At 38.9% G+C, this 25,047-nt stretch overlaps 1 protein-coding gene across 1 annotated transcript in view; it reads right to left on the bottom strand.

The window, feature by feature from the left end:
* Positions 1-24,786, bottom strand: part of LOC104082966 (ATP-binding cassette sub-family C member 8-like) — a gene marked incomplete at its 3' end in the record, with an annotated part of 27,798 nt that extends 3,012 nt beyond the window's left edge. The window contains exons 1-8 of the mRNA XM_009586264.1: positions 24,612-24,786; positions 23,723-23,864; positions 20,920-21,041; positions 19,035-19,201; positions 16,598-16,840; positions 15,558-15,746; positions 8,222-8,386; positions 5,826-5,981 (exon numbers count right to left, since the gene is read on the bottom strand). Coding sequence (XP_009584559.1) covers positions 5,826-5,981; positions 8,222-8,386; positions 15,558-15,746; positions 16,598-16,840; positions 19,035-19,201; positions 20,920-21,041; positions 23,723-23,864; positions 24,612-24,786 — 1,359 coding nt within the window. The remainder of the gene's footprint in view (positions 1-5,825; positions 5,982-8,221; positions 8,387-15,557; positions 15,747-16,597; positions 16,841-19,034; positions 19,202-20,919; positions 21,042-23,722; positions 23,865-24,611) is intronic.
* Positions 24,787-25,047: the final 261 nt, after the last annotated feature.

Raw genomic sequence — 25,047 nt, 5'->3', positions numbered from 1 at the left:
ATGCTCCCCCCGCCCCCAGCTTCCCATATACCTGGCAGAGCATGGGAGGCAGAAAAGTCCCCAGTGCAAGCACCACCCAGCAACAACCAAAACATCAATGGGCCATCAACACTCCTCTCATACCAAACCCGAAACACAGCACCCCTACTAGAAAGAAAGTTAACTCTATCCCAGCTGAAACCAGGACAGAAAAAAAAGGTTTGTCTTTGGATAAATAAGAATCTAGAGAGGCACAGGCGGGATGGAAAAGGATACTGTAAGCAGCTCAAAAAATGCAAACAAGATATACAAGCTACCAATGTTAATTACCACTATTCCAATGACTGACTCCTGAACAATCTGGAGCATTGGCGCTCCATATATTTATCCGTATAAGCTGATAAATTAATTAGAAGACCTAGTGATGGAAAAGTTAATTTCATACATCATTTCCCTTAATTAAAAAAAAAAAATTGGAAATTTCCTTAAAGCGTTATTTACTACTCTTGCTATATTTGCACACTCTCATAACCCTCACAGAAACACTATAGCTCAGTAGTCATATGCCCATCCGTTCCCACACATATTTACGGGAATTTGGTGTTTCCATGAAGAAAAACAGAGTCCTTAGTTTCCACATTTCCACCTCGACATTTTTGTGAATTTAAGGCACCCAGAGAGAAAATACAGATTTTCTTTTTTTTTTTCTTAACAATCCTTTGATGTGTCTCTGCAGATGAACTAAACTAAAACGTGACTCTTAAAATGAGTCACAGTACTTACTTAGGAAACATGCGGTAACATGAAAGTAAAGTCCTATTGTATATACACCACAAATCTAGTAAGAGCAAAGGTTAAATTGTAAATTAAATATCTTTTAGTGACGAGTAAGTGAGTAATCTGCTTACATCTGAAGTCAGGAAATCCCTGAGTGTATGAAGCCAAAGAAAACATGCAAGGCCTCTGTCAGATAGCCCTGACAGAGCTCCCCTCCAAAACATGAAGTGGTCTTGGTCTTTACAGATCGAGATATTCATTCCCAGCTGCTTCTTCGTGAGCAAACAATCTAGGCACTCAAAATACAGGAAAGCATTGAACAGTGCACAGTTACGAGATGTTCAAAAATACAAAGTCAATGTGGAACACTGACCCTCTGCTTTCCTGCTTTCCCCCACTGCTGGTTGATTGTCAAGGACGTTATGGGACCAGCTGGTTCTAGAAACAGAGCCTCAGCTTTTCACATAGACACGGGGAAAGCTTTTCTAGCTATTGGATCCTGAGGGAGTTGCTAGCTCACAGCTGCTTTCCTCAACCCTCATCCTGGCTATTGAAAGGGTCAGTCTTTGCAATAAGAATTCTATGTTTTCACAATAGATTAAAAATGATCCCATTTTCATCTTCTTTATATTGCGATAATAACGGCAAACTTTAATATATTCCTCATCTATGGGACCAAAAAAAATATTCTCAATGTAAGTATTTGAAAGCTTGTATCTGAAAAGTGCTGAAATCTGTAAGCATTATTGCAAATAATTCTATATTTATCACACCGCAGACTACACGGTCAAGAATAAACAGTACGTAGATAATATCTGAACTGCTAGAGGGCAGTATCTCGTAGATGGGAAGGCTCTCCTTAATATTTCTGAGAAGGTAATGATCATGTTTTTAAAAAACTGTGTAGTGAAACACTTGGCTTCCCTTTCATCAAAATCCCAAAGCTCTTACCTGCCAGAAATATATATCACGAGCAAGAAACCCACCAATAGCTCTGGTTATTTTGTCTTGATTCTTTATTGAAGATAGCAAATACTTTCAGCCAGAATCTGCTTTGTGGCCAGTTTTGAAAGAGACAAATGTCCTTTCATTACAACTGTAAGCTATCCCTGCCAATGAACTAGAGATATGAGAATACAGGATTTTTTAATAACCACAATGAAATCAAACAAGGGTGTTTATAAAATGGAGGCTGGGGGTGGGGGGGAAGCCTTTATAGGGCCTCATTTTGCTCCCAGGGTTTGAGCCAAGCCTACTGAGGGCATCTTTCAATTGATGGGCATCCCCAGGACTCTTTTCACTGATTTCAATGGCCTTCAAACAGTAACTTAAGGCAATGATAAAGCTCCTATTGACTCCAGTCGGAGCAAAGATGGGGCTCAAATTATCTGGACTGAATAGAGAACCTAACTTGTTATGAATGGCTAGATTTTCTAGTCAAGGTTAATAACAAAATCCACAGCAGATGCTGAAATGCTTACTGTTATGTTAAGAGCTACAAAACAATTAAAAACCTGTTTTAAATAATAATGAAGCCTGTTCAACTTCTTATTAGCCATCTCTCCAGCACCCCGTAATTGCTTTCACTGCCTCATAAAACAAGGTATTGAACAAATGTTGCAGAAACATGTTTTGGAGAAACCTTTGTGACCACCATGACTCACTGTTTTGTGCCTTGCAACACATGCCCCTTCCACAAAAGAGGAGCATGCTTTGACACTGATAGTCCTGATCTGCTAAGGAGCATTGCAAGGTGAATTTTAATGCAAATATAATCATATTTTCAGAAGACTGTCAGGAAATCTTTGTGAGTCTGTGGCTTCTGACACATTAGAGCAAAATGTTGCTACAGAATATGCAATGAAATTGGCTTAATTCTCAGTTGCACTAAAGCTCTCTTTACACTGAGCTGCCAGAGTGGTCTTACAAAGAGTCTGTATGAAATTGGTACCTCTTACATAGTCTGTTTTACTAACAGACTTAACAATGGAGACTAAGCCTAGGAGATAATTGGACCCCAAATGTTATCATTAAAGGGGTGGACTCTTCTTAATGCCTCATAGCTCTTTCAGCAATATCATTTTAGCAGTAAACAATCACTGACTTCTTACTGCAGGGTATTTCTAGTAAATGGATAAAAAATACCCTGATATCCAAATTATTACTAACAAACTGCCAACCTGTAACCATATTTCATATGATATTTCGTATCAGTTTCTTTTCATTATATTGTCTTCTCTTTTGCAATTAGAAATCAATATTAGCACATGTTCCTTGGTCATTGTTTTTTTTCCCCACTTTGAAATAATCTGGTTCCCATTTCATCCCCCCCATAATTTCAGGGAAACCATCCTGATGCTAAAAACTAAGTCAAGTTTCTTTCTGAAAAGTTCTTGTGTTCATCACCCGTTTTTAATTCTAGAAAGGAAAATGTTTTTAACTGGCATATAATACTCTCCAGAGTAGATCAGGAAAACTAGTCTATACCCCAATGCAGTTATGCCTGCACAAGAAAGAGATAAATGCATTTATACTGCATGAATGCGGTCACACTATGACCTGTACGACTACAATAATTTTAAATCTTAATATTTTAACAGGTAATATACAGCTCACACGTAGAGTAAATGCAAACCCTAGGCACGAAAGCATGGTTAAAAGAAGCTATCAGTAAGCTGATGACTGTTTACACCTTAATGTGCTCACTATCCTGATTTGAGGCTTTACACAACTCTCATTGGGGTTAGCAAGAGTTTTACCAGACATTCAGATGGATTTCTTCTTCCTCCAGGTCCTATTGCTACTGCAGTCTTGGAAGCAATCTACCCCTCACTACCACAGAGATACTAGAAGACATATGGTAACATATTAGGTTTCAAACACATATAGCAAAAGTGTGAAGACTCCCAGAATATTTCAAGAGGACACTAACTGGTTTTCCAGAGAACAAATACTCCCCAAAGAATGAAACTACGTAAGAGGACACAAGATGCATTCAAGAACTCGCTATCACTGACAGTGAAGCATTGCCTCTTCTCAGTATTTTCCTCAGTAAGGAAAAAAACAAATCCAAAACCAGGGAAAATAATGAAACCAGGTTTTTTTTTTCCAGGTTAAGAAGTTAATCTGGCTTACCATGCAATCAGATGATTTTAAGACCATCACAAAGGAGGACTTTCTCGTCTGATCTGTAGCAGCTTGACCAAAACCCCTTGTTTTTGCCAGGAACAACTATAAAATCCATTCAATCCTACCATGTATCTTTATTGTCAGAAAAGAATCCAGATCTCCTGATGGACAGCAAACTAGCACCTTACTCTTTGAAGGACATTCATATAACTTATATAATCACCCAAATGGCTGGCTTTTCTTCCCTATCCCCAACTTTTCAATATAGTATTCCTATATGCTCAACATCTTATAGAAGAAAATCACTGGTATCACATGTTGATGGACACGGGAACTCCTAAGCAACATTCCTAAAGCTGTGTTAGAAACTGATTGGAAATATGACATGCCAGTTGCAGTCCACATACAGTCGCATGAAAATGATTTCATTTTTGGGCAAGAGCAGGCAACCCAAAATGCAAAGCTGCTGGGTAGATTACTTGCAGCTTTCTGACTTCCACACCAGCTGAATCAGCTCTGTGTAGTGCTGGAACCAGACCGCCTTTGTGACATGAACATAATGGAGTTTTCATCATGTTTTTGAAACTAAATGATACTTTTAGAAAATACTGAGTGAATTCAAACTCTCCTGCCTCTTTTCTTTGTATTTACTTTTAGCATTGAAGCACTCTCAACGAAAATATACCGAGTAGCTGGACGAAAGCAGAAAGAATTGCAGGACACTGTATTAATGTCAGATGAAACTATGTGCTTTACTGTCAGTTTTCTCAGGAAATTCCTAAATGGAAATGCAGGAGGTTTCTATGATTTTGTGTAAGTACTGGCTTTTCCAAACTAAGTTCCACTTTTCCACTGTTTCAGTAAGCGTGAACTTTGAAAAATGATCAAAGGTTGTACTGAGATTGCTCTGATCTCCTGCTACTCTGTGTCTGCTCTACCCTCTTACTAGTGTAAACTTAAATTAATCACATGGCCATCCAGTAAGATTCACCACTTCACAGACTCAGAGGAATACTATCTCACTGAAAAAAGACTAGTTTTGATCAGATTAGTTTTTCAGTAGCTCCGCAAGCTCATGTGACACAATGCACAATCTATAGAGCTGGAACAATAAAGGAGGTATAAATACCATGTTTCCATGTTGGACCTCGCATATGAACTCCTGTTTCAGTAAGGGAACAGGCTTAAGACTAATTTAAATCAATTATGAGAGTACCCTCTGAGATGGGACTCTGCTTTCCTCATCTTAAAGACTTGATAAGACACAGTTGTATTTCATTGGACATTACACGTGCTACAAGGCTACAGGACATGGGAACCAGGAGTCACCAGGCGATTGCGCGTGACTCAGAACAGTGATCTGCTCCGTGTCGTGCATGTGGGAAAGGAGATTGCAGGGATGAAAGTAGTATTTAGAGACAGGAGACCAAAGACACCAGGGAGGATAAAGTAGCAAAACCATTTCATATAACAAATGAATCTGTGGAATTTCGTACGCTAGAGTTTGTCATGCATGAGGCAACAGTAGTTTTAACAGATGTCCAAAGGATCATCTCTAAGCGATCATATTTTTTAATAAACTGCTACTTCTCTTGCTTCTGCTAGGATTGAGAAGACAAATGATTGCAATACATTCCAGTTAAGTCCCCTCATGTAATAAATTAATGCACTGGAATAACATAACCCACTGCACCCTATACATTCTTGTTACAAATGCAAAGCATGTTTGGCAGCAGTCAAGATCCTAATACAATCCTAAATATCTAGAGTCCTGTCACAGATGTGAAATATATTACATACAATGTTTCTAGATATTAACAGCTTGAATCTTATTTCCAGTTATTAACTTCTTTAATATTTGTACTTTCATAAAATTCATAAGCAATCAATCACTACAGACTGATGCACATTAATAACAAAAGCACGTTCAATCTCCTTACCTGTACTGGCATAGCCCAAAGGTTAGGGCAGAGGAAAAAGAACCACATCAGCTGATTTGTGTCTATGGCAACCAGGTTACAGATCTGGCCTGCAGTCATCTCCCCCATAGACATGTTAGAGGTTGAAAGCTGCATAATTTTATTGTATATTTTTGTCTGGAAGAGAGATCAAAAGGTGTTAGCATAGAGAAATAAACTAAGATTTCTAGCTCCATCCAAAACATAGGCCTAGTCTAGCATGCTGAGGGAAACCAACCTTCCCAGTAACTTGAATGAAGAGCTGAAAGTTTGGCCTTTGGTGTTATGATGAAAAATTTGAAGCTACTGTCTATTGTTAACTCACAAAAAGCACAGCGCAATTAGGTACATAATGGTTGTCTAAGTACTCCCTTTTTGCATTCGTGTGGATCAGTAAGAGAATGAAACCTTTACTGCCCAAAAGGCCCAAGAACCATATGAACAACTATGATTTATACCTCCAGCTTCTCCACAGAGTGCCCTTTGCTGTAACTAGTGCTAATAAAATAATATATTATTACATTCAATATATAATAGTCAATATATTATAATCCTTGTTATTTTTCTTTGGCAATTGATTCAGGTGCCATCCAACCTCTGAACCATGTTCCTGGTTGAGAACATTGCTTCATTGTGGCTGGAGAGCTCAGTCCCACGACGAAGTTTAATTCACAGACAACTAATGTAACAGGTCTGATTGTGTACTGGATTAAGTAGCTGCCTCAGGGCAAAATCAGGCACCATGTATAAAAATAACTTAATACACAATAACAAAAGTGTACTTTTACCAGCTGGTTTGGGAAAAGGCTACACAGTGATGCTTTGCAGTCATGAGACTTAGCTGACAGGAGGCACCCTGATTCAGTAAGTGCCTTTGGATCAAGTGCAAACTGTCCATCACGAAGCATGAAGTCATACAGGGCACATTGAACAGGTGCAGATTTACACAGGGGAGGAAAAGAGATAAAAAAGAGTCAAAGAAAATTGAAAAATAATAGGAAAAAATTGTATGAAAATACTGGCACAGAGACCGCCATTAACACTAATTCTGCTGCTTAGAAATTTTCCAATTTGAACAGTCCGACTGCTGGCGTTATCTGGGCCTCTGTGTAATATCCAGCACAGAGAACACAAAGCTTTTCTTAAACAAAATTGATGGGAATGTAGCACTATTTTCCAACAATTCCCTTTTTACACTTGCTGTGGTTCATGTATTTTTCAGTTAGTTGCAGCTCTTCTGCTTGATACAAGACGTGCAATTTTTTTATATATATTTTGGGTCAAATTTTTATTTCTTTAGGAATTTTCTGTTTCACTCTAATAAGGGAAAACCAATGGATGGAATCCAGAAGTCTGGCAGCTGACAAGTGGTTCCAAGTGTAAGATCAAAAGAGGATTAAACAATTACGCTGCTATTGAAAGCATCCACCTATGACACAGACTCTCACAGGATCTATGTAGTTCAGTGGGCAAATAGTGTAACTTATAAGGCTGGCTTTCAAGCTGTCAGAGGGTAAGTTTCAGCCAGTGCACATGACAACATCGCGTTGTAATCTTACACCTAATTCTCTCCTTTCCAGGCACAGATCTCTGTATATGACACACAACTTTGATCTGCTGTTCGCAGTTATACAAGGATTATGGACTCCGTTTTACCAATCTTACTCATGTTCAGTAATTACAGACTCTGCAATGCCTGGCAGATTTTGTGGCATGACCCATGGAATAAGACACTACTCCATGCGTTGGGAATACAACCTATCCTTTTGTCCAAAGTATATTTACAAGACATTTTAAAGCTGTATTATTTGCATGGGATGTTACAAAAAGGCGTGCCTTTGAGATGGGAGAGGTATAGTTCACAACATAAATTCTTTCAAAAGTTACATTCAGTTTTACTGTCAGCAAATTTATGCTCAAAAGTAAGAATCACAGAATCATAGAATCATTAAGGTTGGAAAAGACCTCTAAGATCATCAAGTCCAGCCATCAGCCCAACACTACCATACCCACTAAACCATGTCTCTAAGCGCCTCATCTACACATCTTTTAAATACTTCCAGGGATGGTGACTCCACTACTTCCCTGGGCAGCCTGGTCCAAGGCCTGACCACTCTTTCAGTAAAAAAATTTTTCCTAGTGTCCAAAGAAGAACTACAGCATTAGATATTACAAATAAATTTTTATATAAAATCATCAAGTAAGATGCAAGGGAAAGAACGGAGGTCTAACTTAACACAATCTTTAATGGCAACAGTTACATTCAATACATTTCAGGAGAGAAGAATTTCAGAATTTAACGACTACAATTATAATTTGTATTTACAAATAGACATATGATTGTATGAAAATAGGTTACTTAATAATATATTGGCTACCTGTATTGCGCCTCTCAAGTTGATTCCCGTTTCAATAGCAACATAGTATGATGCTTGGAGAAACGTCCTTTGCAATAGAAGGGCAAAAAATAAGAGTACAGCCAAAACATAAGCATTGGACAGGAACTCTTGAGATGAAATAAAGAAAACACCAAGAATTTTAGTCTATAAAAAAAAAAGAAAGTTAGAAGTCAGGTGCAATGGTAATTTAATTATCAATTTTGCATAATTAATAAGCAGATATAACCACAGTTTATTATTTTGAAAGTGCTCCCAACCTGATCTGAAACCTCACAGTTTATCAATTCAAGGGAACAGTCATATAATGTGCCAACTCAGTAAGCTTTATTTAAATGCAAAATGATATTTGTAGGATTTCTGATATCCTTCCAAAACTCTAGGACACTTTGAGTAACTCCATATGGTCATTTGCTAAAAGATGTGCACTGCCCATTTTCAGAAAGAACTACTTAATGTCCTTTTGGAGAAAACAGTCTCCTTATTTTAGCACCCCAGGTTACTGAACATTAAAATAACCTTCACAGCTTGCCGAAAACACATCCTTCCAACTCCTGGAACAATGTACATTATTTTGGTTTGCAGCATCCAACAGGTTTGTTTAGCGTTTTTATTTATGGTCACTACCTCCTAGCAAGTTTGTGAGATCACCAAAGTGCGTTTTGAAGCACGTCTATAGTTTACTGGGAAAGCAGTACATTTATTCTAGGTTATATTTAACAAGCAGACACCTTTGGTGCCACAACTAGTTGAGAGGCTGGCTCACCTTGGGAAGCCTTCTGAAACTAAAATGTCTCTGCCTTCCTCTTTCTCCCCTTGGCTCCTGCAAAGCTTTGATTGCTGGCTTATGCTGCCATTAAAGGCAAAATTAGGAAGAGGTCTCTTTCTATTCCTTCTCAGAGGGCTTCTTACCACTTACACTCCTGCTATATTCCTTGCTCAGCACATTTCTTCTAGCCTACATAGTTTCTTTGCTGTTGACATTTTCAAGATTGCTATAACACTTAATAAACTATATTTCACAAACTCTCACTGTCTGTACGTTTTATTACGTCTGATCTGCACCTTGAAGCTAACTGTTTATAGAAAGCCCACATGACAAGTTCATAGAGAGGCTAAACTTAGTTTTTCAACCTATGGTTTTATAAGGTATGGCCAGATGAAAGAGGAACGGACTTCTCCCCACCCCTAATTGCACCTGGGTTGCTCCAAGCTGTATGCTTCTGTTGCTCACTGTGCACTAGTCTGGCAGCTTATTGGATCTCTTCCTGAACCAGTTCAAATCACTGTCAGAAGAAAATCATTCCAGGAAAAAGTATCTGCTTCTTTTCTTTTAGTTCAACGGGCCAAAGCAGACCACAAAGGTGTCCAGTTGATGCCAGAGCTAAAGCAAAGGAGGGAACAGGAGCAGGGGTGACAAGGAATGTGGAAGGAGGAAGAGCAAGTCCTTTCAGCAGTAGTGACCCAATAGGTCGCTTCATCTTCTTGAGGAACCAGAGCCTTAGGGTATTTTTTCCATCTCTTTTTACTCCATCTTTTGAGATTCATGATTGCTTCTGCCATTACTGTAGTAGGCACACTACCTCCTTGACATCAGTAGCGTAATTAATTAGGCTTAAAAGCAGAGAAATGTATGCTTACCTTTGCAAACAAGTAAACAAGATAATGAGCAAAACAGTTTTTGAAAGGATCCTTTGTTTTACTCCACGAGAAGAGTGCACACTTACAAGAACAAGTTTCCACAGTGCCTCCCACCTCACATAGCAATACCCATTCTCATGAGAGGAAAACTAGTTTGATCTGTCCACGCAAGAGTTTAACCATCTGTTGAGGTGCCTAGGAGGCCATTCATCAACACCAAAGAGTCATTCTCCATAAACATCTGATCACTTCCAAATGAATTGTGGTTGACTCTTCTTCAAACATTGGCCAAATTAAGCAGCTGTCAAAGGACTTTTGTCTACTACGCAACACAGACTTGCGTGGATTTCTTAGGTTTACTCCCCTTTCCCATTTATGTGGCATTTGTTACAAGCTACTGAGATTCAGACGAAGACTGGACACAAAGAAAAGCAAGTAACTATGATTCCATTCCTGTAAATATTTGTTCAGGCAAATGTTCCTTATTTCCGTTAGGAGGCATCTTGATAGCCGTATACTACTTTTATGAAGCATACAGTGCAATAACTTACAAGAACATGGAAAATTTCCATCAGTGACACTCAACAGTGCTGAGTTTCATGCTTTGAAAACAGGGAATAAAAACTATTTAATTCAATAATTTATTTCCTGCTCTCACAGGTAAGTTGTCAGATGATAATATTTTCCAATTCAGCTAGGTACTTTGACTTCAACCAGATTTGATGTAGATAAACATTTCTGCAGTCTGTAGGGCCACTGAATTAAATAAGGAATTAGCCCTCAGAGAAGCCCTCTGAGAAAGTATCAAGCATATGGAGTCAAATCAATAGAATGCAAGCAATCGCTGGGCATACTTGTTTCTTTAAACCTGTATCAAGTGCAAAACTCTGAACAATTACAGTACATGTCAGCAGTTATGTTCAGATGAAGAGACATTTAACTACAGTTTTAGTTATTTGTACCTTAGAGGGATTTTAAGCCCTAAATTATTACTTATTCCATAGTAATTCAAATAGGCTACAGCAGCATTATACACTACAAAAAGCCTATGGTACAGTAAAAGTGAGTCTCTCTCTTAGAGTCTTACAAGTTCAGGTCTTCAAATCAAATTAACTTGCCTTTGACCCTTGCAAGATGTAATTGCTATAAATTTATTCTTGCTGTAACTCTGAAGAATAAGAAGGAAGACCCAAGGCTTTACATTTAGCCTGGAAGCTTTAGAAAATGTACCACAGGTCTGGAAAACTACAAGTACAACCAAGCCTTCTCCCACGCTACCTGTAAGGCGTTGAAAGTGGAAAAGAAACGAGAAATTCACAAATTGGCCAAGTCCCTGGCCAATTAGATGCATCTAATTTATCTTTCAGACTCTTTAATATTTATGCTCATAAAGCATTAGGCACATGTAAGGTGGAAGAACTGCCCCTGGTGCTTAACTGTACAAGTTTAAGAGCTATCTATTGTTTCCTGTGCAGTATATATATACTCAAATACAAAACAGAATGCAAAACAGTATGTAAGCGCAAAACTTTTGGAAAAAAAAAAAAAGAAAAAAAAAGAAAGAGCACATTTGGGGAAAACCAGGATCATTTACATTTGTGATGTTTTCACCTCAGACATATCTTGTTGACTTGCAACAGTGAGAATCTTTCCTTTGAGATCTACCCTTTCTCAGGTCAGCTATTATTTTAGCAGTTCTTCACTGGGATTTCTTTTTATTTCAGTACAGGGCCATCCAGGAAAAAGTGGCATCTCTCTAACACATTAAAAACTAAAAACAGCTTCTTATGAAGGCAAAGCTAAAACAACATGAGCCGGCAGTGTGCCCAGGTGGCCAAGGCGGCCAACGGCATCCTGTCCTGTATCAGATATAGTGTGGCCAGCAGGACTAAGGAGTTGATCGTGCCCCTGTACTCGGCCCTGGTGAGGCCGCACCTCGAACACTGTGTTCAGTTTTGGGCCCCTCACTACAGGAAGGACATTGAGGTGCTGGAGCGTGTCCAGAGAAGGGCAACGAAGCAGGGGAAGAGTCTAGAGGACAAGTCCTATGAGGAGCGGCTGAAGGAACTGGTACTGCTTAGCCTGGAGAAGAGGAGGCTGAGGGGAGACCTCATCGCGCTCTACAACTACCTGAAAGGAGGTTGTAGCGAGGTGGGGGTTGGTCTCTTCTCCCAAGTAACTAGCGATAGGACGAGAGGAAATGGCCTCAAGTTGCGCCAGGGGAGGGTTAGACTGGACATTAGGAAAACTTTCTTTACTGAAAGAGTGGTCAGGCCTTGGAACAGGCTGCCCCGGGAAGTGGTTGAGTCACCATCCCTGGAGGGATTTTAAAGACGTGTAGATGAGGCGCTTAGGGACATGGTTTAGTAGGCATGGTAGTGTTGGGTTGATGGTTGGACTTGATGATCTTAGAGGTCTTTTCCAATCTTAATGATTCTATGATTCTGTGATTCTGTAACATACAAGTCTGTGACACTGGGAGATCGTGAATGTCAAAGATACTAACATGACATCAAAGAGAAAGGCTAAGCATTGTAACAACCATGAACCATGAAGGTTACAGATTGTGCTATATTATATCAAAGGCAGTAACATAAGCAGCACAATTTCAATGCTGTCCTACATATACATCTGGCTAGTACTGCTAATTACTGCAGCTAATACCACTTTTTACTGTATATAAAAGAATACCATTTTTTACACAATCATGTTCTGACAAATCATGCTTTTCTAGCAATGAGATTTTGGTGCAGTGTTGATTCATGTCAAAACATTACATAATAGATTAACAAGGAGGAAAAGTGAGATGTACTCAACCTGAGAGAAAAGGAGGACTTAAACATATATACATAAATATCACACACACATTTGGTGAAAGCACCGAGACATTTGTCAAGTCTCAGGTGCATTATCAGGGCCATTATGGTTTACAAAGTCACTGAGCATCTGTGTGTTTAAGCTACAATAGTTGTCTAAGTACACTTGTCAGCCTGCAGGAAACACAAGTTTTTTTTCTGAACCTTTTGCATATAAGGCAAATAACCTTGTTTGAGAAGTTGATGGAACTAATTAGATGTTTTCCTTTCAGAAATGGCTTTGGGGACTTTCAGCATCCCACCTTCCTGACAACTTCAGGATAATACCATTTTTTAAAAGTGCCGGTAGGCTCTAATCAGTAAAAGGCTGAGCAAAAGGCCACTATTTAAATACTTAAAGACCCCAGACTCACAGAGTCTTAAATGTCAATACTGGGCCTTCTGCTACACTGGCACCTATGAGTTCTAGAGCTTTTTAAATAATGAGTCTGTAGGTTTGGTGTATCATTTGAATGTGTTATGTCAGCAGATATTCCTAATACTGGAACTCCTAATCCTAACATTGCAATGTGGAAGATGCTACCAGCAAAATATAAAGGTTATCATTCTGTCAGTCTCTTCTTCGGTGTGAAATGATTAACACTCAGAGAAATTCATGTCATAAGAATGTTCCGGGGTGGCCATAAATATTGATACTGGAGTTATAAATAAACATGAAGAGCGTGACAGAATTTAAGACGCTGTCGTGCTCTGACTAACTGCGGCACTAACTAAAGCAGTTAATACTACCCGTGACACCCATGTGATCTCAGAATTCCAGCACCACGGCAGTTTATATCTGTCACAAAGGGCCTGAAGAATGGAGCAAATATTATATCTTGGGATTTACCTCTTTGCCTTCAGTTTCACAAACAGAATTTCTGTTTGAAAGATACAGCTGACTCATTACAACGCCTCCTCAATCTAAACTATTTAAAATGAAAATCTAAACTGTTTAAAATTAAGAAATGTCACTTTAACGGATGGGTAAAAGACGCTCTCCGCCGTACTCACAGCTTACTTTGCTTGTCCGATTCTGTCCCACTGTATGTCAATTCTTTCCAACGCCCTCAAACTCAGCAGCACATCAAACACAAACGATATTTCCCCCCAACTTATCTTTGCCCTCATAAGGCAGTGTTTTAGAAGGCTTGTTTCTCACACCTATGTAGCTCTCAGGAGCAAACAATTGGTAAGGCAAGGTTCTCCTTTTTTGACTCATTACAAGTACGGATGTAACATTCCTAGCAGTAGAGCTGGTGTATTTTTTTCCAAAGTAGACCCTGTTGGCTAGGTATGTGCATACATGTGGGAGTTTTCCTGAACACACCAGTCTGTCTACAGATGGTTTGAATAGAAAGCCTTCATACATTTTAGAAAGATACTTCATTTAATCCAGCAAAAGCAATTTCCAAATGTAAAGGTAATTAGCCTCTTAATAGAAAAACAATGTGTATAAACCAGGTCAAAACAGAAGGAAAAGCCTCTTGGAGACCTTTTAGCAAAGGTAAAATACACCCTTAAGTGTCACTCATGGACTATCACCACCAGCGAATATTGCTGTTAGGTGATCCTCAAATGGTATAAATGACAATAGTGATGAGGCTACCACTTAGCGAGACACAGTGAGGGCGTCAAGGCTGGATGAGACTCCATCCAGCGCCTATCTGGACCAGACCTGAGCATTTTTCACAGAGGAGCACTAGCTGACACTTTAATAGGAAAATGAAATAGGATAGTCCGTAAATAGCGATTCAGTATAATTTCAGCTGAAACAGTGTTCCAAACAAATTATCAAGCAGCAGCTAAAAAGCTTCCACAGTACTTTGCTGCAACATAGCCCTATAGCCTTAATTTTTTCATTTCCTGCTTTAACTGGTTTCCATTGAAACTACTTGCTATATTAAGTTTCCAAATATTAGGATAAGGATTGCAAAATGGATAAGCAATCAATTTTAGCCTGATGCCTTTGTTAAATTTTCTGCAATGCATCTGATGTATTTCAATATGTACAGTGGACCTAATCCAAAGTGTACTTGAGTGAATGGGTATATTTCCATTAGTGTCAACAGACTTCTTCGGAAATAAAATCTTATATCAAACAATAAGTGAGCTGCACAAATAAAGTGAGCTTTCTCATAGAAACCCAGCCTGAGTGACCTCACCTTATAATGAGAAGATGCTTCCTGAGTCTTTCCTTTTTTTTTTTTTTTTTTTTTTTAAAATTTCTTTTTTTTTTTTTTTTTTTTTTTTTTAAAGTTAATCAAGTATGCCTGTTTCTTCCTGGGGAATATTCATTTAAGTAGCATTCTTTAAAAATATGTCTCAGGCAATCTTTCAAAACCAACCTCCCCAAAGACACTAGTGGAAATTCTTTGTCACAGCTAAATTATTCGGCATTTTATTGCGATGACAAAAGCCTGCTTTAACCCTCTTCAGACACCACTCATTTTTGGAAATAAAAAGCCAAGCCTATTAAAAATACACTTTTTGCTTTTCAAAAAGCACTCAGTCACATACATGATTCAATTTCTACTCAAGACTGTACCTAAAATCCTTACGATACTAGTGGGATTCTGGATATGCTTCACCATTATCTTTAATGAGGTTATTTTCCAGAATGCAAGCCTGACTAGATGTGTAGGTTACATATGTTGCTCCCCATCAAGGTATAAATGTGGATAATAGGCAGTACATAACATACTGTCATTTCTAGCATTCACAAATACATTGCAGAGTCACTTTCTTTACTGAGGCCAAATAATACATAGTCATAGCATTACTTTTTTCACTTCTCTATTTTTATGACATTTTGACAGTACCTGTGGGCGGATGGTGTTATTTCCTTTTCCAACATTGTGAACAATCCCAGAGATGCAGAGCGGACCAGCAAATCCAAGCAAGTCAGCCAGAATACGGAATGTGCTACTGAGAAGTAAGGGTCTTCCAAAAGCACAGCAGAGAGCACGCCAAATTGATCTGGATCCTTGTGGAGATGATGACCTTTTGTTCTGTTCAGAATAAAAAAAAAATTAGCAAGGATTATGGTATGTGTTCACCTCAGGACTGATAAATTACTGGTATTTTTATCCCTCCTTTAATTCATTGACAACCAGTTGCAATTTTTGAGCTAGAAGAGCACAGGAACTACAATTATTGTTTCATTTGTTTTTATAGAGTCAGAACAAAGCATTAATTTGTACTCTCCTCCACATCACAAAAAGAACCTACCCTTAAGAGGGATCAAATAAGCGTGTTCTTTGTGGCTTGCTGGGGGAGAAAGAAAAAAAGAGAGAGGGAACTGACAGGTTTTGTGTTCCTGTGAACATAGAGACTGGAAACCTACGCTCTTTTTAGACAGAATGCAAAAGACTTCTCAAAATCCTGAATACACTCAGCTCCCACCAGGGAGTCAAGGAGAATTTGAGCTGAGGTAGTTTCAGCACTGAATTCTCCTACGGACAAACTGTAACTGAAGTAACATGGAAAAAGTAGTCCTGCGAGGCCTCATTAATATTTACTCTGCAATTGAATGATTCCAGGGTCTTATTAGAAAGAATGATAATGGGGTCCAGTGAATACACTCCATAATTACTTTCCACATCAAAATAGAGGCCATTTGGATTTTACATGCATTTAACCAGTAATGTGTTTGACAAGCATGTTTAGGTAAAGAAATTTCATTATTTGTATGAGGTATAACTGAGTATGTGATCTCTTTGTATATGGAAAGCTATGCTAATGGATACTTCATTTGCATCATGTCTGTTTATATGATTTTATATCATGCTCATAGCATAAAAAGTAATGAAAAACGTAAGCACTGAGTAAGCACACAGACATAATTCCAGGCTTTGCATACCTTCTGTGCTTCAAAGGCCTCATTAAGGCGAATGTAATTGGTCAGAGCTCTCATAGCAATGGGAAGCTTGCCTATGGTTTTCAAGTCTATTGGTTTTTTATGGGCGGTCTTGATGAATGTATTCATCCACCAGTATGTTCCTTTGGATAACAGATTCACAAACGGCTGCAGGAATCGAACACCAAGGTCCTGGAGATCCTCAGGAGGTTTAACTTCTTTAGGAGTTTTGAAGAAAACATACCTCTGAAATTCAGAAAAATACCAGAAGAATCACACTAAACGCATAGAAAATAAAAGTCCGCAAAGAATAGATAAGAGATAAAGGACATAGCAGATAATCAATGAATCAGTCTTGGTTTCTCAAAAGTACTCAAGGAATTTAGGCATTCAAATTCAACCAATACAGCAATCCAGTTTCATCGGTACTGGGGAAAATCAGAGGCATCCAGTCTAGAAATAAATCAGCCCAAACATTCACTATTACTTTATGGGGTACAAATTTGCATACTTGCAGGAAAAAAACCCTCACATTTAAAACAGTACAGCCCCAGCCCCTCGCTCTGAGTTCCAGACAGCGCAACATGGAACATACTAGCTTAGGCACAGCCCTGAACCCATCACAGTGATTCATCTTCCATACCATACTGCCTCACATTTAGTTAGCTCAGAACATAGAGCTACCTCTGCCGGCCTGAACGGGTCTGGGAAACCACTGAACTAGAGAGTGCACTAACAAATATTTTCATTGGCTTAAATGTCTCAAGAGCAAGGTTAGGCTGCTGCTGATTTCCTGTTGTCAAGATAAAACTTTTTCAGACATTGCTCATTTTTGGGAATGAAAAGCCAAGCCTCTTAAAAATACACCTTTCCTTTCTGAAAAGTATTCGATCACATATTTAATTCAATCTCTACTCATGACTGTACCTAAATCCTATTAATCTTAGTAGAATTTCTGGGTATGTTTCACTGCTATCTTTTCTCCAACCATAGTTGGAGAAATAATTCACAGATCCTAGAAAAAATGGTGATGAGGTTGGGAAAGGCCATCTAGAGGAACAATGGGAACAGTGGAAGGAAAGGAGAAGGTACAGTTGGGACTGGAAGTCAAATAAATCAATCTTCTGTCTTCTGGAAGAAGATGGAGGAAGGCAGGAGAAAAAAGGCGAGGCCAATGTCTGCAGTTTCTGCTGCATAGAGGCCTCACTCCTTATTTTTATTTTCTCTCCCCCACCCCTCGCCTCTGCTCCTCCTCAGCAGTGGCCAGCTCTCCACGCATCCCAATCCCTTCCTTCAGCAGCTACAGCAACAAGCCCGGCTCTCCAAACTCTGCCATAGACATAATAGGCAGTAAAAAATCCATACTGATGGCTAATTCACTTTATGCATCAATGACATCCTTTAACATTTAAATCCAAACAAACAAACAGGCAAAAAAGATTACAATAGTCAGTGACCATTTTTTATTTTTCCTTGTGGCCTATAATTCCACAGTGATTAAATCTCATTTAATAATGCAGTTCTATTATGAGGAGGTTTATGAGCAAGTCTCTCCGATATCACATTTGAATTCTACTTTTCCCACAAGTCAATCCATTTATGAGATAAATACTGAATGTCCAGCATTAAGGTTTTTACTCTTTCTTTCTAAAATGTTACTGAAAAGTCTGCTTTTAGACATATTTTTGTCCTAAGTTATCAAATAAACATACAGACACACAAGCTCCCCCATCACAAAAGAACAAATATGTGATAGATACAACTCACATTGCTGAATGCGTTACTGGAAAGAGTTCGATACTAGTGTGAGGGAAGCAGCAAGAAAATTTACATGGAAAAGTTTCTTTCCTTCCTGAGACTAAGTTTAATTTGTGCACACAGTTTAGTGAGGGACAGGTGAAAGGAAGAACTTTGGCATTTATCTATCCAGCAGCCTCCAAATCCATCTCCCAGTTTAGATTATGACTGCAGACACCACAGAAGAAAAAAAAAAAAAAAAAAATGCTGGGAGGCTAGATAGGAACCCCAGTTGCCCCAGTAAATCACTGTGATTGTCTCCTGGAAAATGAGAGATGTTATTTGTGTGTCTAAGATATTCTTTGATAGAGCAGACAATTCCTTTCACCCAGTCTTTCCTTGCATCAGAAATACTTGTTTCTGATGACTGAAACTGTGAAGCACAATAGACATTTTTAAAACAAACTTGAACAGATTAAATTCATTTTAATTTAACTACAACGGAGACAGCATTTTTTAAAATTATGGATTCATCTGGCCTAATAAAGTTGGGTTAACCTTTGATTCTGAAACATATTTCTATTTCTAAGTGGATTTTTCTCTCTCCTTTAGAAATGCATTTCACAGTAAGTACCCAAGAAGAGAAATAAAGAAAAAAAATAAAACCAAAACACAGAAGGAGACTTTTATGATACTAACTTACCCTCACCCTGATGACATTGATTTCCACAGCTAGCAGCATTCCATATAGAACAACCAGGAGTCCTGTGAGGCAAAATCGAAGCTGAGAAAATCCAACCCCATTATCACAGAACTTTACAAATTTGATGGTTTTAGTTATGAAAGCTAAAGTCCAGTAGAACAGCAATGCTGTAGGGGGGGGAAAAAAAAGTTAATCAGCTCCACAAAAATATACAATAGCAGTATTAAATATTCATTCAGAAAAAGAATGCAACAAGAATATATAAACCCAGAGAGTGGCCTTTCTCATAGCAAAACAGAAGCCTAATTCAATTCCACAAACATGAAAATATTAAGATAATGTTAGTACCAAATTCCTTTCCTATTAGATTTAGTGATACTTAAGTGTTGGTATTCATTGGTATAACTGTTTATTATTCAAATATTGTCCAGAGGTTATCCAGCATCAGCGCTCTAAATACTGAACAAAATTATCATAAAAGAGAAATCTCTACAGAGAAGGGATTATGCAAAAATAGGTAATCAAATACCAGCTGTAAATTTGTGCTACCCTTCTCAATGATTTAACAGCAGAAATGTGGTAGCAACACTAAATTATTAAACACTGCATTATACATCTGAAATAACAAAAAAAAAAACCCCCACCAAGAAAATCACTGCTCGCTTTCCATAGGTGGTTGTAACAGGCTAGCAATGCTTTCCTGACATAACATCTAGTCCTTGAGAAGGCATTAAATAGACTGTGTTGACTTATTAAAAAACTAAATGACCCCACCTGGTAATAAAAGACAAAACCGATCCTACTTAAGAGAAGGGTACAAGAAGAAAAGCAGTCCCAAATGCAAAGACATAAAGGTTGCCAAGCCTGGATAGAAATCTGAAGTTTTCAAAGAGGAATGACTTCCCCCCCTCGCCCCTCCACGGGAGTTACTGGCTCTTTCTGCAGAAGGGGACGCTTGCTTACCACAATTTGCAGTTCAAAATAATCTTAAATATTTAAAAGCTTTTTCAAATCCAGTTGTTACTGATTTTTTAACACCTGACAAAAACTAGAACAGAACTTTGATAGACACAGCTACAACGACACAAGACAAACCTTAGCAGGATCCATCAATACAGAAAACCAGCTCAAACAAAATTTGATGAGCCAGGACCACCAAAGAAATAACAGCTAACAGGATGACTAAACATGTAGACATCCACAGTCTGCAATCTACTTAAGCAGTAGAGAACATGTCACCTACAATGTAGGTGTATAATCATGTATAATTGTCTGCAGTAATGGATTTTCTATAGCTAGCTACAGTTTATTTACCATCTTGCAGAAAATATATAGTATACTAGGTATTTCTTATACATAGCATTTTCTATTCAGAAGGTCTTAAAGCAGTTTACAAAGGGAGTTTTAGGACTAGGAAGCAAGAACAAGCAAGCAAAGTAATATATACAGGGTCATATGGAAAGTCAGTGATGTCATTTGTTACCCTTGACTTTCTGCTTATTTCAATGGACCACACACACAAAAATGGCTTCAATCTTATATCATGCTTCAATGCAACATGCTAACGAGCAGGGGGATTTGGATAGCTTTTAGAGTTAAGAGTTTGACGTGCTACTTTTCCGACAAATTCAGTTTTTCCTAGAGAAGCCTTTGACCCATTGGATTCCCGAAAATGCTATACAGAATACTATTAGAAGTTAAAAGCACTGAAAACAATGAACCGTTTCAGGAAAACTCGGAACCGAGTCTGGCAATGGCAACTAGCACACCAATGTAAGTGTAGCTTTATCCATACAAGCTAGCACCGAGACTGCAATGACCTGTCACAGAATGAACAGACAGCACCACAAACACAATTCCAAGACTTGTAAGTTGTGAGACGTACCGATTAACAGCTTTGGGAAATTAGATGTTTCGATATTATGGTAATAGACAACTGACGTGATGGCCGCCAAGAATGCCATCCCAGCCGGCATGTACAGGTGTAAATGGCGTGATTCTGAAACCCTTAAAAAGAAAAAAGTGAACATCTATTAAAATCAAATCCTCTTAGCTATTTAAACATTTCCCTTTTAATTTATGAATTGTATCCTGTACCCAGCCCTGCCGTAGGATTTTCTAGAATGAGTTATGGAAGTAAAGCTCTCCAATTTGCAATTGGATTTATGCACCTAAATCACATAGTCGGATTTCAAATTCCTCCCCTGTGCTGAAAACGTGTGTACTCCTATTTCCTACCGAAATCAGTTGGAACGTTGTTTAAATTAGGGTAAGCAGCTCAGCTCCAAAATGAGAAAAGTTAATTTAAGCTAAACTAGTTTGGGAGCTGTCCATCAAAATATGTAGGTAAGACCAACTGACAGAACAGTTTAAGATTTTCTACAGAAACCTTTTGTGGAAATGTTTCATCTTCTTTTTCCAGTGTGGGAGAAGGAACAGCACCACACCATGGGAATTACTTACATTGAGTTCTGTTTCCAGTGACTGCAAGCCAACAAACAAAACCTACAACAGAACCATATACTCTTAAGTTTTGTCCCATAAAGCAAAACTCTCCTGACACTTTGCTTCAGGTAGCAGTGGAGGAGGTTCTGCCAACTACAGCCCTTTGGGAATATGCGAATTGTTGGGCAATGTTGTTGGTTTGTGCAGAGGTGGGTAGAATCATGTTTCCCCCCCACCATTCCTCCTACTTGCCATCTTCTCCTCCTCCCTTTTTCTTTCTTTCACAAAAGTAATGGAGTGTCTTGCGCTGTCAAGAGGTACAATTTCCTCTGTCTCCCAACCAACTCCAGGAGAAGAGGCACCAAGGGGAAGTCTTCAGGACACAAACACTCAGGGAAATTCACACCTTGTCCTCTGAACCTTGTGGAAAATAAATTAGCATCTCTGGATTTGTTCTTGCTGCAGCAAAAGCTACCTTTGTGTAATTTGGAAAAACAAAAGGGGCTGTGCTGTCAGGGAGCTGGAGATCATCACAGGACGTCACATGTCTTGAGAGTAGAACACCCCAAATGTCTAACAGATCCAAAGGAGCTCAGGACCACTGCCTGCATCTGTACTAGGAAAGGAAAACCCTCCCTCACACGGACATTGTGGTGAACTCTGCAGAGCTGGCTGGAGCCGTGCTGACAACCTGTGGCATAAACATTTAACTCCTCTTGTTGACAATGAGTTGTATGTGTATACAGCAAAATGAGAAAAGATTCTCCAGTCTCTGAATTCCTAGTAATGCCAAGGTTTTTTGTACATCAGGGCTGAATTCTCAGCAAGGAAAAACAAGCAACAGGAACATATTTCTTCAGACAGCCTAAGCTTCAGTCGGTAACACTGCAGGAGTGGGAGGGTTTTTTAAAATTTATTTATTTCACAGACAGAAGTTGCTGGAATTCCCCTATAGAACCATTTCTCCAATAGGCTGCATCTATTGCTGAGGTGCCAAAGCCTTTAGCACCCAATTGCTGTCAGAAGGACTTACCAACGTGATCCGTTTTGGTCTTAGAAAGCTGATGAGTCTCAAAATCTGCTTTTATTCACTGGAGCACTTGCTAGCCTGCTGAGTGCTCGGGAGGCATGACTGTGGGTTCGCACTCCCCCAGTATAGCTAAGAGCTTTGATTCTCATCAGATGACACTTATTACTTAACAGCAACATTCTGAGTCAAGTTAAATAGCAAATAAACATAATGAGAGGGATTGCTAAAGAGCAAAATAAAACAGAAACTCAAAGCAGGAGATTTTGCTCTGAGCATCCCACACCCTGATAACTCTGAATAAGCATGAGAAAAATTCCTTTTTAAAAAAAACTGGCACTGAGAAACATCCTATTTATATATGTTTAAGAGAAGTTATAATAGTAATGATGATATCAGCTTCTACAAAAGAATACTGCAGTGCCTTTCACACTGGTTGGTGGATAGTTGTTATATAGATGGCTAAACAGAGAGGTTTTGTTCTATTTAACAAGGAGCTTCAATTTTATAATCCTTGGGTTGCAAATTCATAACAGTTATGAAAATCAGACCTTTCTTCAGAGGAAGATGATCATAGTCATTGTTATAAAACATTAGCTTTTTTCATGGTAAACAACTCTCCTGTATCACTTGTTTCACTTGGAATAATTTTTCCCCACAGATTACTGTTTAAAGACATCCTAAGTTGAATAATAGATGATGGATCATGCTTATATAATGTGAGCTGCTCTGCTCAAGGTAACAGATCAGATGTACTGCACAAACATCAGAAGAAACTCTATGGGGTGTGAGATGGATCCACCCCTTTTATTAAGATGAACAGAACTCGGTTTGCAGGGGAATGGTATGACCTACTGTGCACGTGCGAGTTCTGCCTGAGTAAGGACTGGGAACTGGGTCCTTGGACATAAAACATACCACGAAAATGTCACCATCTGCTTGAACTGTTAGGATTTATCTATGATTACTTTTTGGAAAGATAGTGCCATTAAGCTGAACTAAAAATGATTAAGGTCAGTTGTGCATATGTACATAATTTAGCAAGGTCTGTAGAATTTCTGATACAAGGTCGGTAGGTTAATCAGCAAGAAAACAGATTACTTGTTTATAACCACAAGGAATATGGTCTAGATGAGAATATAGACACTGAGAAAATACCTACCCTGAAACCTTTAAAATGCTCAGTGCTATCAGGAGAAGGTAGACATACACTTACCCATCAGACACTATGCCCTCTGCAATTTCACACACCAGCACAAATAAGAGGATAAAAGTCAGTATCCAGCGTAAATTGTGGCCAGGAAAATGAAGCCATGTGCTATGATGTATATGTACTTTGGAACTCTGACTTCCCCATCCTAAACAGGAAAAGAAAATTATAAAGAACTTTTCTTAACAACAAGAGTGACATACAAAGCTCCTGCATACAGAAAAGCATATATGTAACAAACTAGTGTACTAAAGTTGACACAACTGTGTTGTCAAACATGCATGTATTTGAATATTTTCAGACCTGTATTCTCATTGCTTCACTTCATATGGAATAAAATCAACAACGGAGACAGGACACAGCCTTAAATTCTTATACTTTTAGCAACTTACTATCAAGTAATTACATGCATTAAACATTCTTCAAATACATTAACAGTTTAAATGAACAACAAATGAACATCTTGACAAATGCACATAAACGCTATAATACATACACTATTTTTTCTTCACTTCAATGCATTTAATTACAGAATTTACAACTTATCTTACAATTTTATTTTAAAGTAACTCATTCTCTTGATCTAGATAAAAATTAGCAATACTGAGAAAAGCCAGATAAACACAGGTTACCCTAAGCAGTTCTTTTGCTGACCCTGTTTTAGTTGTGCTGTTATTTCAGCATCAGACCTTTTGTGATCAACAGAAGCGAGCATTAAATCACAAAGCTCGTGCCATGGCTATCTAGAGGACAGACCAGGCTGAGCAGAATGGTACTCAGAGTGCTAACAGCCACGTGTATTAAACCACTTGGGCCACCTACTGGTAACCCCAGTTTTATGTTATCAAATAATATCCACTGCAGATATGGCAAGAGTTACAGCAGCTGTCATTACCAGTAACGAGGAGGGCTGTCCGGCTGCTGTAACTCTGGTAATTGCAGGGAATGTTATTTGATAACATAAGACTTACTTGCCAGGTTTTCTGGTTTTTAACAGCACGTTTGGTTTTGCTTCCCGCGCTGCTAGTCAAAATCTGCAGGCAAATCCTGCAGCCTCCTCCAGCATCCATCCAGCCCCCACTCAAGGGGTTTCACCTGCAGGGAGCCCCACCTCGGAAAGCCCCCAACAGAGAGAAATGGGCACCGCTGCCAGGAGTGGAGAGACGTCCGGATGGCGGGCGGTGTGGGCGGCCAGCCTCGGGAGAGGCGGTCACCGGGGCATCCCGCAGCTTGTACCGCGTCCTAAGCCCCTTTGCAGCCTCCTGCCGCCCCGCACTGACGCGCGGCGGGGAGCAGGGCGCAGAGGGCAAGGCCAGGCCAGGCAAGCGCGG

Source organism: Fulmarus glacialis, unplaced genomic scaffold (genome assembly GCF_000690835.1).
Source record: "Fulmarus glacialis isolate BGI_N327 unplaced genomic scaffold, ASM69083v1 scaffold41819, whole genome shotgun sequence".
Classification (NCBI taxonomy): domain Eukaryota; kingdom Metazoa; phylum Chordata; class Aves; order Procellariiformes; family Procellariidae; genus Fulmarus; species Fulmarus glacialis.
The sequence above is the reverse complement of the archived record's forward strand: the minus strand, read 5'-3'. Positions and strand labels throughout refer to the sequence as shown.